A 14,773-nucleotide genomic window follows, 5' to 3' on the forward strand; every position below is an offset into this window, starting at 1 on the left:
AGCTTGGTGAGAGTGTGGTTTTCCTATGATTATTTTCCATACAACCATCCCACAATCTTCTGGGAATGGTGCAGGATAGCTGTTTGTTGTTATGTAATTCTTAGCGCATTTAAGGAACTTGACAAAAAAAAAACATTTTCTTGATACACTACATGGCCAAAAGTATGTGGACACGCCTTCAAATGAGTGGATTCTGCTATTTCAGCCACACCCGTTGCTGACAGGTGTATAAAATTGAGCACACAGCAATGCAATCTCCATAGACATTGACAGTAGAATGGCCTGTACTGAAGAGCTCAGTGACTTTCAACATGGCACCGTCACATTTCCAACTAGTCAGTTCGTCCAATATCTGCCCTGATAGAGCTGCCCAGGTCAACTTTAAGTGCTGTTATTGTGAAGTGGAAAAGTCTTGGGGCAACAACCGCTCAGCCACAAAGTGGTAGGCCACACAAGTTTACAGAACGGGACCACAGAGTGCTGAAGCGTGTAGCCTGTAAAAATCGTCTGTCCTTGATTGCAACACTGCCTTTGGAAGCAACATCAATATAAGAACTGTTTATCGGGAGCTTCATGAAATTTGTTTTCTATGGCCGAGCAGCCACACACAAGCCTAAGATCACCGTGTGCAATGCCAAGTGTTGGCTGTAGTGCTGTGAAACTCGCCACCATTGGACTCTGGAGCAGTGGAAACGTGTTCTCTGGAGTAATGAATCACACTTCACTATCTGGCAGTCTGACGGACAAATCTGGGTTTGGCGGATGCCAGGAGAACGCTACTTCCCCAACGCATAGTACCAACTGTCAAGTTTGGTGGATGAGGAATAATGGTCTAGGGCTGTTTTTCATGGTTCAGGCTCCTTAGTTCCAGTGAAGGGAAATCTTAATTCTAAGCGTACAAAGACGATTCTGTGCTTCCAACTTTGTGGCAACATGACAATGCCCCTATGCACAAAGCGATGTCCATACAGAAATGGTTTGTCGAGATCGGTGTGCAAGAACTTGACTGGCCTGCACAGAGCCCTGACCTCAACCCCACCGAACACCTTTGGGATGAATAGGAACGCTGGCTGCGAGCCAGGCCTAACCGCCCAACATCATGCCCGACTTCAGAAATGCTCTTCTGGCTGAATGGAAGCAAGTCCCCGCAGCAATGTTCCAACATCTTGTGGAAAGCCTTCCCAGAAGAGTGGGGGCTGTTATAGGAGCAAAGGTGGGACCGACTCCATATTAATGCCCATGATTTTGGAATGAGATATTCGACGAACAGGTGTCCATATACTTTTGGTCATGTGTATTTTCAAGCAATTTGAAGTCAAAACAGTAACTAGACCACTCAGGAACATTCACTGCCTTCTTGGTAAGCAACTGCAGTGTATATGTGGCCTTGTGTTTTTGGTTATTGTCCTGCTGAAAGGTTAATTTGTCTCACAGTGTCTGGTTGAAAGCAGACTGCTCCAGGTTTTCCTCTAGGATTTTGTCTGTGGTTAACTCCATTCTGTTTTTTTTTGTATCCTGAAAACTCCCTACTCTTTGCCGATGCCAAGTATACCACCCATACGTAGAATGTATGCACACATGACTGTAAGTCGCTTTGGATAAAAGCGTCTGCTAAATGGCATATATTATTATTATTATATTATACCCATAGCATGATGCAGCCACAACCATGCTTAAAAATATGGAGAGTAGTACTCAGTGATGTGTTGCGTTGGATTTGCCCCGAACAAAACACTTTCTATTCAGGACAAAAAGTGAATTCCTTTGGCACATTTCTGCAGCATTACATGTTTAGTGCCTTGTTGCAAACAGGATGCATGTTTTTGGAATATTTTTTTTATTCTGTACAGGCTTCCTTTTCATTTAGGTTAGTATTGTGGAGTAACAAATGTTTTTGATCCGTCCTCAGTTTTCTCCAATCACAGCCATTAAACTCTGTTACTGTTTTAAAATCACCTTTTGCCTCAAATCCCTGAGTGGTTTCCTTCCTCTGCTGGCAAATCAGTTAGGAAGGACGACTGTATCTTTGCAGTGACTGGGTATATTGATACACAATCTAAAGTCTAATTAATAACTTTGAATATCCCTTTGAGCATGGTAGTGTCTGCCTATTATTTTCTTTTTACCTATCTACCAATAGGTGTCCTTCTTTGCACAGCATTGGAAAAGCCATTTGGTCTTTATGGTTGAATCTGTGCTTGAAATACATTACTCAACTGAGGGACCTTGCAGATAATTGTGTGGGGTACAGATATGGGGTGGTCATTAAATAACAAGGGTGAGTCCATGCAACTTATATGATTCCTTAAGCACTATTTCAATCCTGAACTTATTTAGGCTAGCCACAACAAAGCGAGTAACCAAGATATTTTAGTAGTTTATTTTATATTCATTTGATTTTTCTTTTCACTTAGACATGAGATATTTTGTGTGGATCAGTGACAACATTTTTCAATTGTATCCATTTAAATCTCACTTTGACTCAACAAAATGTGAAAAGTTCAAGGGGGGTGAATACTTATGATATGCACTGTATATGCAGAAACTAACTTAGATATTCACAAGGATAAGAAGGTACCAATGATCCAAGCCCCTCTCAGTTAATCCCTACCATTGTGTCACTGTGTCATCATAATGCTTTAGCAAATGTACATTATAGCAGGGGCATTGGTAGACACAATGTAAGTAACCTATTTTATGTCCCTCTAATTACCTTGAATGCCTCTGCTGATCCTACAGCTATTGTATGCAGCAATCATGTGTCTATGAACCAGGTTTATGCTGTTAGCACTGAGGCGGTGTGCCCCAGTAGGAAGTCCAACTAACATAAATAACATATATACTGGAATATATACTTCTGCTAAGCTTCCCAGTAAAGCAATGAAAACAAGCAAGCATCCCAGAAAAGTGCTCAAAATAGCCCACGTTAACATATGTTGCTTAAGAAACAAGGTCCATGAAATTAATAACTTGCTCGTAACAGATGACACTCAATAGAATTGCCCTGATAAGCTTCTTACTTTTTTCAATCTTTATTAACAACATGCTACAGGCTTTGAGTAAAACCAGTGTGTCTATGTATGCGGATGACTCAACATTATACACATCAGCTACTACAGCAACTGAAATGACTGCAATACTTAACAAAGAGCTGCAGTTAGTTTCAGAATGGGTGACAAGGAATAAGTTAGTCCTAAATATTTCTAAAACTAAAAGCATTGTATTTGGGACAACTCGTTCACTGAACACTAAATCTTGTAATAAATAATGTGGAAATTGAGCAAGTTGAGGTGACTAAACTGCTTCGAGTAACCATGGATTGTAAACTGTCATGTTCAAAACATATTGCTATAACAGTAGCTAAGATGGGGAGAAGTCTGTCCATAATAAATTGCTTCTCTACCTTCTTAACAGCACTATCAACAAAGCAGATCCTACAGGCCCTAGTTTTGTTGCACTTAGACTACTGTTCAGTCGTGTGGTCAGGTGCCACAAAAATGGACTTTGCAATTGGCTCAGAACAGGGCAGCACGGCTGGCCCTTGGATGTACACAGAGAGCAAACATTAATAATATGCACATCAATCTCTCCTGGCTCAAAGTAGAGGAGATATTGACTTCATCACTACTTGTATTTGTGAGAGCAAATTGACATGTTGAAAGCACCGAGCTGTCTGTTTAAATGACTAGCACACAGCTCAGACACCCATGCATACCCCACAAGACATGCCACCAGAGGTCTCTTCAAAGTCCCCAAGGCCAGAACAGACTATGGGAGGTGAACAGTACTACATAGAGCCATGACGACATGGAACTCTATTCCACATCAGGTAAATGGTGCAAGCAGTAGAATCATATATATAGTGTGCGCCCTCAGGCCCATACTCCACCACCACATATCTGCAACATAAAATCCATGTGTACATGTCATCATGTGTGTGTATGCATGTGGCTGTTCCTATGTTTGTGTTACTTCACAGTCCCTGCTTTTCCAGAGGTGTGTTTTCTACCTCATATATATATATAAATACACCTCTGGAAAAGCAGGGACTGTGAAGTAACACAAACATAGGCACAGCCACATGCATACACATGAATACACATGCATCCATGTACACATGGATTTTGTGTTGTTTCTACATGGTAGTTGAGTAGGGGCCTGAGGGCATACTGTGAATTCTGTAATGAATGTATTGTAATGTTTTTAAAATTGTATAACTGCCTTAATTTTGTCGGGTCCCAGGAAGAGTAGCTGCTGCCATATAAATACCAGATTTTGATTTGATATACAGAATATTTGGAGTATAGGCCTATACTATCAATTTAAGGAAGACTTGGAGTTTGGTATCAGCCAGGCAATGTTCTGTTGAGACGAGAAGGGCGTGATTACTCACCAAAGAAGCAGTGAAGGAGAGAGAGAAAGTATTTACATTTCTCAGTGGTGAGGTGGATAGAGTTATGGGTGAGACGCCCTGGCCTTAGGCAATTTGCAACCTGTGAGAACATCAAACCTCGTTCCAACAGAAATACCTTTAAAACTTTAAAAAATGAAATGTCTTTTGAGGTGTAAAACTCCAATTGCATTGGAGAAGGTTGATTTAATAGAAATGGAAAGAGCAGCTGATGTTTCAGCAATTTTGTGAATCCATGATCTACAACTTCCTCATAAAAAAAAATCTGTATTTTAATTTTTTAACCTTTATTTAACTAGTGTATGAATTGACAACTGCCGATCATGTTGTCAAAGAGTAAAGAGTTTACCCAGCTAGCACATCACCTTCTGAGAATCATATGTGTCTTAGAACGTGGTGAGAGAGTATGTATGTGAAACATCACAGCACAGCTGAAAATCATAAGAGGGCGGTTTACAGAGATACTGTAGGTGGAATGGACTGAGAGTAGCTGAGGGGTGGGTTTAAAAGCTAATGTTCTATAATAGTTATGATTGAAAACAATGTATAATGTATAAGCACTATATATCTAGATGTGGCAGGATGGATATCAAATTCATAAATAGTTGTTATGTAATAAAAAATAAAAAATGTACATGCAACAACAAAAGAAAAAGTTTATTTTGGTCCTCCGAAGAGGTAGGGATGGTGGAAAGAATAAATAAATACAGAATAAAGAATAAAGAATAAATAAATACAGTGGGGCAAAAAAGTATTTATAGTGAGCCACCAATTGTGCAAGTTCTCCCAATTAAAAAGACGAGGCCTGTAATTTTCATCATAGGTACACTTCAACTATGACAGACAAAATGAGAAAAAAAATCCAGAAAATAACATTGTAGGATTTTAATGAATTTATTTGCTAATTATGGTGGAAAATAAGTATTTCAGTACTTCAGCATAATGTTTTCTACAGGTTTCCTCATGGTTGTATACTGAACAAAAATATAAACGCAACATGTAAAGTGTTAGTCTCATGTTCCATTTGCTGAAATAAAGATCCCAGGAACTTGACATCCTCACAAAAAGCTTATTTCTCTCAAAACGTGTGCACAAATTAGTTTACATCCCTGTTAGTGAGCATTTCTCCTTTGCCAAGATAATCAATCCACGTCACAGGTGTGGCATATCAAGAAGCTGATTAAACAGCATGATCATTACACAGGTGCACCTTGTGCTGGGGACAATGAAAGGCCACTCTAAGGTGTGCAGTTTTGTCACACAAATACAATGAATATAGACTTCAAGTTTTTAGCGAGCGTGCAATTAGCATGCAGACTGCAGGAATGTCCACCAGAGCTGTTGCCAGAGAAAGTAATGTTCCTTTCTCTACCACAAGCCATCTCCAATGTCGTTTTTAGAGAATTTAGCAGTACGTCCAACCAGCCTCACAACCACAGACCATGTGTAACCACGCCAGCCCAGGACCTCAACATCTGGCTTCTTCACCTGCGGGATCGTCTGATACCAGCTACCCAGACAGCTGATGAAACTGAGTATTTCTGTCTGTCATAAAGCCCTTTCGTGGGGAAAAACAAATTCTGATTTGCTGGGCCTGGCTCTTCAGTCGGCGGGCCTGGCTCTCAAGTGGGTGGGCCTATGCCCTCCGAGGCCAACCCATGGCTACGCCCTGCCTAGTCATGTGAAATCCATAGATTAGGGCATAATTCATTTATTTAAATTGACTGATTTCCTTATGTGAACTGTAACTCAGTAAAATCTTCTAAATTCAGCATAACGTTTTCTACAGGTTTCATCATGGTGCTATTTAAGGTCATGTTCTCATTTTTATGAGAACATTAAGAAAACGTTCTTCTGTGGGAATTTTTGTATTTCAGGTTTCCTCATGGTTCTATTTAAATAGTCCTGTTCTGAAAACATTAAGAAAACTTTCCATAAAAACCACAAGAAAACATTAGTAATTTTCCATGGAAAGATGGTGTTCTCCGTTTTGCTCTACGTCCCATATGGGAGTCACCGGACTCGTCTGAAGGTAACCTGGTACTGGTTTTAAAAATGATGAAGTATGGAAGTAGTTTTGTGCCAACAAAAAAAGGGGTGAAGTACAGTACGTGTCACAAAAAATATATATATTTATATATATTTATTGAGCTTTCTAAGATATAGGACAGACACTTCAAAACCTTATTCCTTATGTTTTGCCATTTATGAATGTGTTATTCAATTCATTTCTATGAGCTATTGTAGTAAAGGCCAAATTCAATATTTTATCAAATATATTTTTTAATATATTTCTTTGTTCCTACAGGGATCCTAAAGTTCAAAATCAAATAGCTAGATGATCCATGATATGACCAAGAAGACAGTGAATGTTCCTGAGTGACCTAGTTACAGTTTTGACTTGAATCTGCTTGAAAATATATGTCAAGAATTGAAAATGTCTAGCAATGATCAACAACCAACTTCACAAAGTTTGAAGAATTTTGAAAATAATAAATGCATAATCAATGCTTGGAGTTTCTCAGAATTTGTGGTGTTTCGTTTGTCTACCCTCCTCTTGAGGATTGACCACAAGTTCTCAACGGGATTAAGGTCTGGGGAGTTTCCTGGCCATGGACGCAAAATATTGATGTTTTGTTCCCCGAGCCACTTAGTTATCACTTTTGCCTTATGTCAAGGTGCTCCATCATACTGGAAAAGGCATTGTTCATCACCAAACTGTTCCTGGATGGTTGGGAGAAGTTGCTCTCAGAGGATGTGTTGGTACCATTCTTTATGGCTGTGTTCTTAGGCAAAATTGTGAGTGAGCCCACTCCCTTGGCTGAGAAGCAACACCACACATGAATGGTCTCAGGATGCTTTACTGTTGGCACGACACAGGTCTAATGGTCATTTATGAACATTTGAACATCTTGGCCATGTTCTGTTATAATCTCCACCCGGCACAGCCAGAAGAGGATTGGCCATCCCACATAGCCTGGTTCCTCTCTAGGTTTCTTCCTAGGTTTTGGCCTTTCTAGGGAGTTTTTCCTAGCCACCGTGCTTCTACACCTGTATTGCTTGCTGTTTGGGGTTTTAGGCTGGGTTTCTGTACAGCACTTTGAGATATCAGCTGATGTACGAAGGGCTATATAAATACATTTGATTTGATTTGATTTGGTAGTGCTCACATTGTCTTCTCCAGACATGCTTTTTTCCGGATGCCCCAAACAATCGGAAAGGGGATTCATCAGAGAAAATGACTTTACCCCAGTCCTCAGCAGTCCAATCCCTGTACCTTTTTCAGAATATCAGTCTGTCCCTGATGTTTTTCCTGGAGAGAATTGGCTTCTTTGCTGCCCTTCTTGACACCAGGCCATCCTCCAAAAGTCTTTGCCTCACTGTGCGTGCAGATGCACTCACACCTGCCTGCTGCCATTCCTGAGAAAGCTCTGGACTGGTGGTGCCCTGATCCCGCAGCTGAATCAACTTTAGGAGACGGTCCTGACGCTTGCTGGACTTTCTTGGGCGCCCTGAAGCCTTCTTCACAACAATTGAACCACTCTCCTTGAAGTTCTTGATGATCCGATAAATGGTTGATTTCGGTGCAATCTTACTGGCAGCAATATCCTTGCCTGTGAAGCCCTTTTTGTGCAAAGCAATGATGACGGCACGTGTTTCCTTGCAGTTAACCATGATTGACAGAGGAAGAACAGTGACTCCAAGCACCACACTCCTTTTGAAGCTTCCAGTCTGTTATTCAAACTCAATTAGCATGACAGAGTGATCTCCAGCCTTGTCCTCGTCAACACCCACAGCTGTGTTAACGAGAGAATCACTGACATGATGTCAGCTGGTCCTTTTGTGACAGGGCTGAAATGCAGTGGAAATGTTTCTTTGGGATTCAAATCATTTGCATCGCAAAGAGAGACTTGGCAATTAATTGCAATTCATCTGAATTCATCTGAATTCATAACATTCTGGAGTATATGCACATTTTTGTGGCATTCTCAAAAATATTTGTGTCATTCTCAAAACTTTTTGCCACGACTATATATATATTATATATAGGTGTGATGTTTGGATGTACCAATCCTGTGGAGGTGTTGTTACATGTGGTCTGCCACTGCGAGGACGATCAGCTGTCCATCCTGCCTCCCTGTAGCGCTGTCTTAGGCGTCTCACAGTACGGACATTGCAATTTATTTCCCTGGCCACATCTGCAGTCCTCATGCCTCCTTGCAGTATGCCTAAGGCACGTTCATGCAGATGAGCAGGGACCCTGGGCATGTTTCTTTTGGTGTTTTCCAGAGTCAGTAGAAAGGCCTCTTTAGTGTCCTAAGCTTTCATAACTGTGACCTTAATTGCCTACCGTCTGAAAGCTGTTCATGTCTTAATGACCGTTCCACAGGTGTATGTTCATTAATTGTTTATGGGTCATTGAACAAGCATGGGAAACAGTGTTGAAACCCTTTGCAATGAAGATCTGTGAAGTTATTTGGATTTTTGAAAGACAGGGTCCTGAAAAAGGGACGTTTCTTTGTTTGCTGAGTCTCGCGTCTAAGTTTTCACCTCCAAAGAGATTTCTCTTTTCAAAAGAGAGTTTGAAATGTATTTCTGTTTGAATGAGGTTTGACAATTGCTCTCAGGTTGCAAATAGCCTAAGGCCAGGGAGTCTCAGCCATAACTCTGCCCAGCTAGCATATTTGGTTCCTTGGAAGTTGTGGGAACGTATGTTTTTTGTTTTACATTCGTCGTGGGAATGAAGACGTATGTTTCCTGACCAGTAAAGCTAAATGTTTTTTTTTTACGTTCTGAGAACAGAAGTGAGAATTTAGCCTGTCCTGAGAATGTTTATTTTTTGATTGCAGGGAGGTTCTGTGAACATTTTACTCTGCTTCTTTGACGTTTTAGAGAGAGGTTTTATTAATGGTCTCAGAACAGAAATGCTGTAATGGCCGTCGTTGGTGGAAGAAGGTGAGGACCAATGCGCAGCGTGGTCCATGTTAATCTTTTTAATAAAGTAAACTGAACACTGAATAACAAAACAACAAAGAAACAACCGGAACAGTTCTGTCTGGTGTAGACACACAAAGACTGAAAACAACCACCCACAAAACACAATGGCAAACAGGCTACCTAAATATGGTTCTCAATCAGGGACATCGATTGACAGCTGCCTCTGATTGAGAACCATACCAGGCCAAACACAGAAATAGAAAATCATAGACAAACTAACATAGACAACACACCCAACTCATACTAAAACAAAAGACAAAACAAAGGAACTAAGGTCAGAATGTGATAAATGCTAGGTTAATTGGAGGTTTTTGAATACTTTCACTGAATGTTTTAATCAGGTTTTTAATAACACTGCTAGCTTATTTGGGGTTAACTTGTTTTTTAATCCAAGCACAGATGGGACACATGGATATTAATTTCCTTAGGCATTATTCAAGGAAAAACATTTATTTTTTATTGGGACATGGCCTCAGTGAGATTCAAACTTATAATCTTCTGTTCTCTATTCATGGAATTAGTCCCTGCAACACCAGGATGCAGCAACTGTAGCATGCCATGTTTTTTACGAATACAAAGCTGTTCATATTAGTCTATTCAATAGATCCCATTCCAAAGGAAACAAGTACTCATTAAGATCAGGTGTGGCCAATTAGGGGGTGCGGCCAACACACCTGAACACACTTAACAACATTGAGGATAGATTTTTGTTGATGCTGAGAAGTGAATGCATATATTTTTAAATAACATTCTTATAATGTTATTTAAGTTTGCTTGAGGTTTGTATGGAACGTTTTCTTAACGCTCTCGGAACAATTTGAGAACCATGAGGAAACCTGTCGGAAACGTTATGCGAAAGTGCAGAAATGCCACAGAAGAACGTTGTTTCTTATCGTACTTTGAACTATTTGAGAACGCTTCCAATGTCAAACCATTTGGAGAACATTCCTAGAACATTACCAAATTGAAATGAAATGTAACCATGTTTGAACTTTTAGGAAACATTCTGTTAAAGTCAGTAGTGTAATGTACTTAAGTAAAACTACTTTAAAGTACTACTTAAGTAGTTTTATGGGGTATCTGCACTTTACCTTACTATTTATATTTTGAGCAACTTTTACTTTTACTTCACCACATTCCTAAAGAAAATAAAGTACTTTTTACTCCAAACATTTCCCTGACACCCAAAAGTATTTTGACAGGAAAATGGTCCAATTCACACACTTATCAAGATAACATTCCTGGTCATCCCTACTGCCTCTGATCTGGCAGACTCACTAAAAACAAATGCTTAGTTTGTAAATGATGTCTGAGTGTTGGAGTGTGCCCCTGGCTAACCGCCAAAGATAAAATAAAATAAATTGTGCTGTCTGTTTTGCTTAATATAAGGAATTTGAAATTATTTATACTTTTACAATTGATACTTAAGTACATTTTAACAATTCAATTTACTTTTAATACTTAAGTATATTTAAAACCAAATACTTTTAGACTTTTACTCAAGTAGTATTTTACTAGGTGACTTTCACTTTTATTTGAGTCATTTTCTATTAAGGCATCTTTACTTTTACTCAAGCATGACAATTGAGTACTTTTTCCACCACTGGTTAAAGTAATGCAATACCAAGAAAACAACGTTTTCTGTCAAGGTTTTTGTCAATCTTCCTTAGATGTGCTGAGAATGTTCCAAATAAAATGCAACTATCCTGCACCATTCTCAGAAAGTTGTGGGAAGGTTGTATCCAAAATAACCATAGGACAACCATGCTCTTGCCAAGCTCTAAGAAACATATGGTTCTCAGAACCTTATGTGCTAGCTGGGTATCCACCTCACCACATAGAAATGTACAGAAAATGTATCTCCCTGTCACATCATGCCACTGCTTCTATGGGAAGTAATTATTCCCTTCTCATCTCAAGAAAACATTGCCTGGCTGATACCAAACTCCAAGTCCTCCTTACCTCAGCTTGGCTACACCAATCATTGATGCAAACAAATGAGACACACAGTTTTACTGATAAATCCTTGTGTATTCTATAAAATATTTTTGTATGTGACAGAGAGCTGACTTATTTAGCACTTCAACAGACTGACCCACTAATCCATGGCCCTATGTAACACAAGTGACAATGGTCTCATTGGGGCTATATAACCCTATAGTCTAGTTATGCCTTAAATTATTAGTATATACTGAAAATAATCTGTTATTCAAATCAAAATCTGGTATCTTCTTGTCCTTGTAAATATCAAAGTAATTTTCTGCACATAAACAAGAATTGCATAAGAACACTGCCATTCTCACATTAAAGTGAAAGCCTTACCTGGTGCAGAATGTTGACAGACTGTACATAAGATGTATATTCAGTTTGTATTTATAAGATAGAGCGTTTTGATACATCGGTAGAGTATAAAATAACCACACCCAGTCCTAATTTGATTACAGGTGGATGGGTGTTTGTTGTTGGCCAGGTAAAGTAGGGCGGAGAGACGAGACAATGAGTGATAATTGAATGACTGAGAGTACCACTCTAAATGTTGTCATGATGATGATACAGACTGTTGAAAATTAGGTGGTTGAAAACAAAGACAAAATTAGGACATCATAACTATGTCAAACCTAACGATCCAGGAGATGCGCATTTCAAAAATAAGATAAGATGAAAGAAGTAATCTGAGGACAGCTTGACTTGGCCCACCCATCTTAAAAGGAAGAGCAAAAGCTAATTGTAGCTAAAGATGATCAACAACTCCCTTAAATCAAGAGAGAACACTAAAACCAACCATAATCTCTTTAGTCTTTGACAACATGATTGATAGTTAACAATTCATGCAAATTGCTGAAACATCAGTGGCTCTTTCCATTTATGTGAAATCTACTATTAGTTTAGTAAATATTTTAGTATGTGACAGAGAGCTGGTTTATTTAGCACTTTATCAGACCTTCCTCTGCTAACCCATGGCCCCATATGAGACCGGTGACAATGGTCTCATTGGGGCTCTCTAACCCCATAACCTAGTTGTGTCTTTCAGTTGAATCTCTAAAGGTTTATCATAGGTAATAAATATTATATATAATATATAAAATGGTCTTTCCTTCATCAACAATGATATGACAACATAGACTTATGCATGAAAACATGCAAACAAAGAATACCTGCAGTATGGCAAGTGAGGTGTTTACACGACCAACCAGAAGGATAAAGCAAGTACTCCACCTAGAGGGTAAAATGCATCCTCACTTGCCATATTTCCACACAAATTACATCTGCAATTTGCACAGATGCTGAACAATTTTTATTTGAATGAAGGGTGCACACTTCGCCATGATGATATGTTCAAGTTTTGATGGCCATATTTGTCAAAGAGTTGAGATAAGCTTACAATAATACACACTGCAGTCACCATCTTTCCTATAGCAGATACAGTTACCATAGTGTTTTACCCTGACGAATGTGACAAATCATCCACCCGTGGCTTGCAACATCTCAGGTATAGATAGCTAGCAATATTTTGCTCTCTTGTCATCAAAATAATTTGACCTGCTAAATTGCAATCCGTCGAGGACAGTTCAATTGATTTGTATATTTAGCTAGTTCAATTCATCATGCATGCAGGTTATGCATAACAATTTATAATTGAGTGTCACTACAAATCTTTTAATGTGCTGTTTAATGCAGTTATTATTGTAAGTATGCAACCATCTTTTTAGCAAGCCAACTTTCAACAGTTGGGCAAGTGGGTATGGAATACCTGCACGAAGAGATTGGCTATGTGGAAGAGGGCCTAGCCCTGTAGTGACCATGCTGTGAACCAGGGCGTGAGGGTTTCAATATAACCCAACATTGCAGAGTTACAGGTATGTGCATCCCTTCAAGCACACCCTTCTCATTAACCTGTGGTGAGTTATTCACAGTTTTCAATGAACAAATATGTTTTTATATGTAAGATGGCTAAATAACGAGCAAAATGATTGATTATTATTATTTGTGCCCTGGTCCTATAAGAGCTCTTTGTCACTTCCCACGAGCAGGGTTGCGACAAAAACTCATTCTTATGTTTAATAAATGTATCGTATAGTGTGTTTGTGGCGGGCTTATAATGATGGCAAAAAACAACATTTGAAAGTGCACTGACCCTGGTGCTAGAGGGGGTACACAGCTGGAGGTTGAACGTTTGAAGGGACTATAAAAAGTTTGGCAACCACTGCAGGAAATTACATATTGCTGTTTTTCTAAAATAATAATCTTAAAGTATTTGTAAAATACCACCGTTGAGAGCATTTGATATGTGTAATTCTCTAACAATGTTTGCTATGTGGGTGTTAAGTGTTATTTAACCCAGAATAGTGTGCTGGGATGGTAACGTAATACTCTATCAAAGAAGCTGTCTGTCTGAAGCACTCTGGGAAAACTCTGGGAAAACTGAGCAACTGAGTGCAAGTCGTAGTGTTTTGATTTCCCTGCCGCTTCCTTGAGCAGTCTGGCATTTGTCTGCCTGGAGCATGCCCTTCAGGAGGAGTCGTGGGAAATCCTGCAGTCAACCCCCCACCCCAACCGATACCCTGCCTGGGCACTCACACTCACAGGCAAAACAGCTGTTAAAGAGATGGTAGGGGGATTGTTCTAACGACCAAATACATCCATCTCATTATGGGCTGGTACATGTTTGGAATAACATTATGACAGGCCGCAAATAGAACGCTGAATGGTACTTACTGGACTGCTGTTATTAGTATTGAGGGACTGTATCACTCTTAGAAAGACCAAAGATTTGCTTACTAAAAATAATCTCCCGTTTCCCTTTAAATTCAGAGAGGTGGGTAGGAGTGAGTGAATTGGTAGGGGAACAGTATTTAACCAGTGTGTTCTGAGCAGAGGACAGAAGGAGGAGGGGACAGGCAGGGACAGGCAGGGAAAGGGGTGTGAGAGGTAATTCTAACTGAGAGCAAGTGCTCCAGAGAGAGGGAGAGAGCAAGAGCATGTGTGTGGGAGGGACAGAGAGTGAGAGAGTGTGAGAGCAAGTCAGCGGACGGGGGCTGTAAATCCGTTAACAGGGGCGCTCTGTGCATTTGTTAGACATCTTGGCTGTCAGCCCAACTTGGCTCATTGTAATCAAGGCATGATCGTGGACTCCAAGCAGCCCTCTCCGCCACCTCGGCTGTTGCCTCGCGCTTGGACCCAGCCCAGGTTTCAACGCTGACATGGAGAGACCTGTGAGTGCCTTCTCGCTCTCTCTCGCAATCTTTCTCTTGCACTCTCTCTAGCTCTTTCTCTCCCTGCCTCTCTCGTTGTCTCCTGCTACAGGCTAGTTTCTCTGCTCCCCCCTTCCTCCTGTCTCCAGATGGAGGTTATAGCTGTAACTAA

At 40.0% G+C, this 14,773-nt stretch overlaps 1 protein-coding gene across 2 annotated transcripts in view; it reads left to right on the top strand.

Annotated features, from left to right (window-relative positions):
- Positions 1 to 14,282: 14,282 nt before the first annotated feature.
- LOC118362420 (coiled-coil domain-containing protein 9B-like) overlaps positions 14,283 to 14,773 on the top strand; it is a 52,894-nt gene continuing 52,403 nt past the window's right edge. For both annotated transcript variants that reach the window (XM_035742738.2, XM_035742735.2), the window contains exon 1: positions 14,283 to 14,622. In XM_035742738.2, coding sequence (XP_035598631.1) covers positions 14,611 to 14,622 — 12 coding nt within the window. In that variant the 5' untranslated portion in view covers positions 14,283 to 14,610. The remainder of the gene's footprint in view (positions 14,623 to 14,773) is intronic.

Source organism: Oncorhynchus keta, chromosome 29 (genome assembly GCF_023373465.1).
Source record: "Oncorhynchus keta strain PuntledgeMale-10-30-2019 chromosome 29, Oket_V2, whole genome shotgun sequence".
Classification (NCBI taxonomy): Eukaryota; Metazoa; Chordata; class Actinopteri; order Salmoniformes; family Salmonidae; genus Oncorhynchus; species Oncorhynchus keta.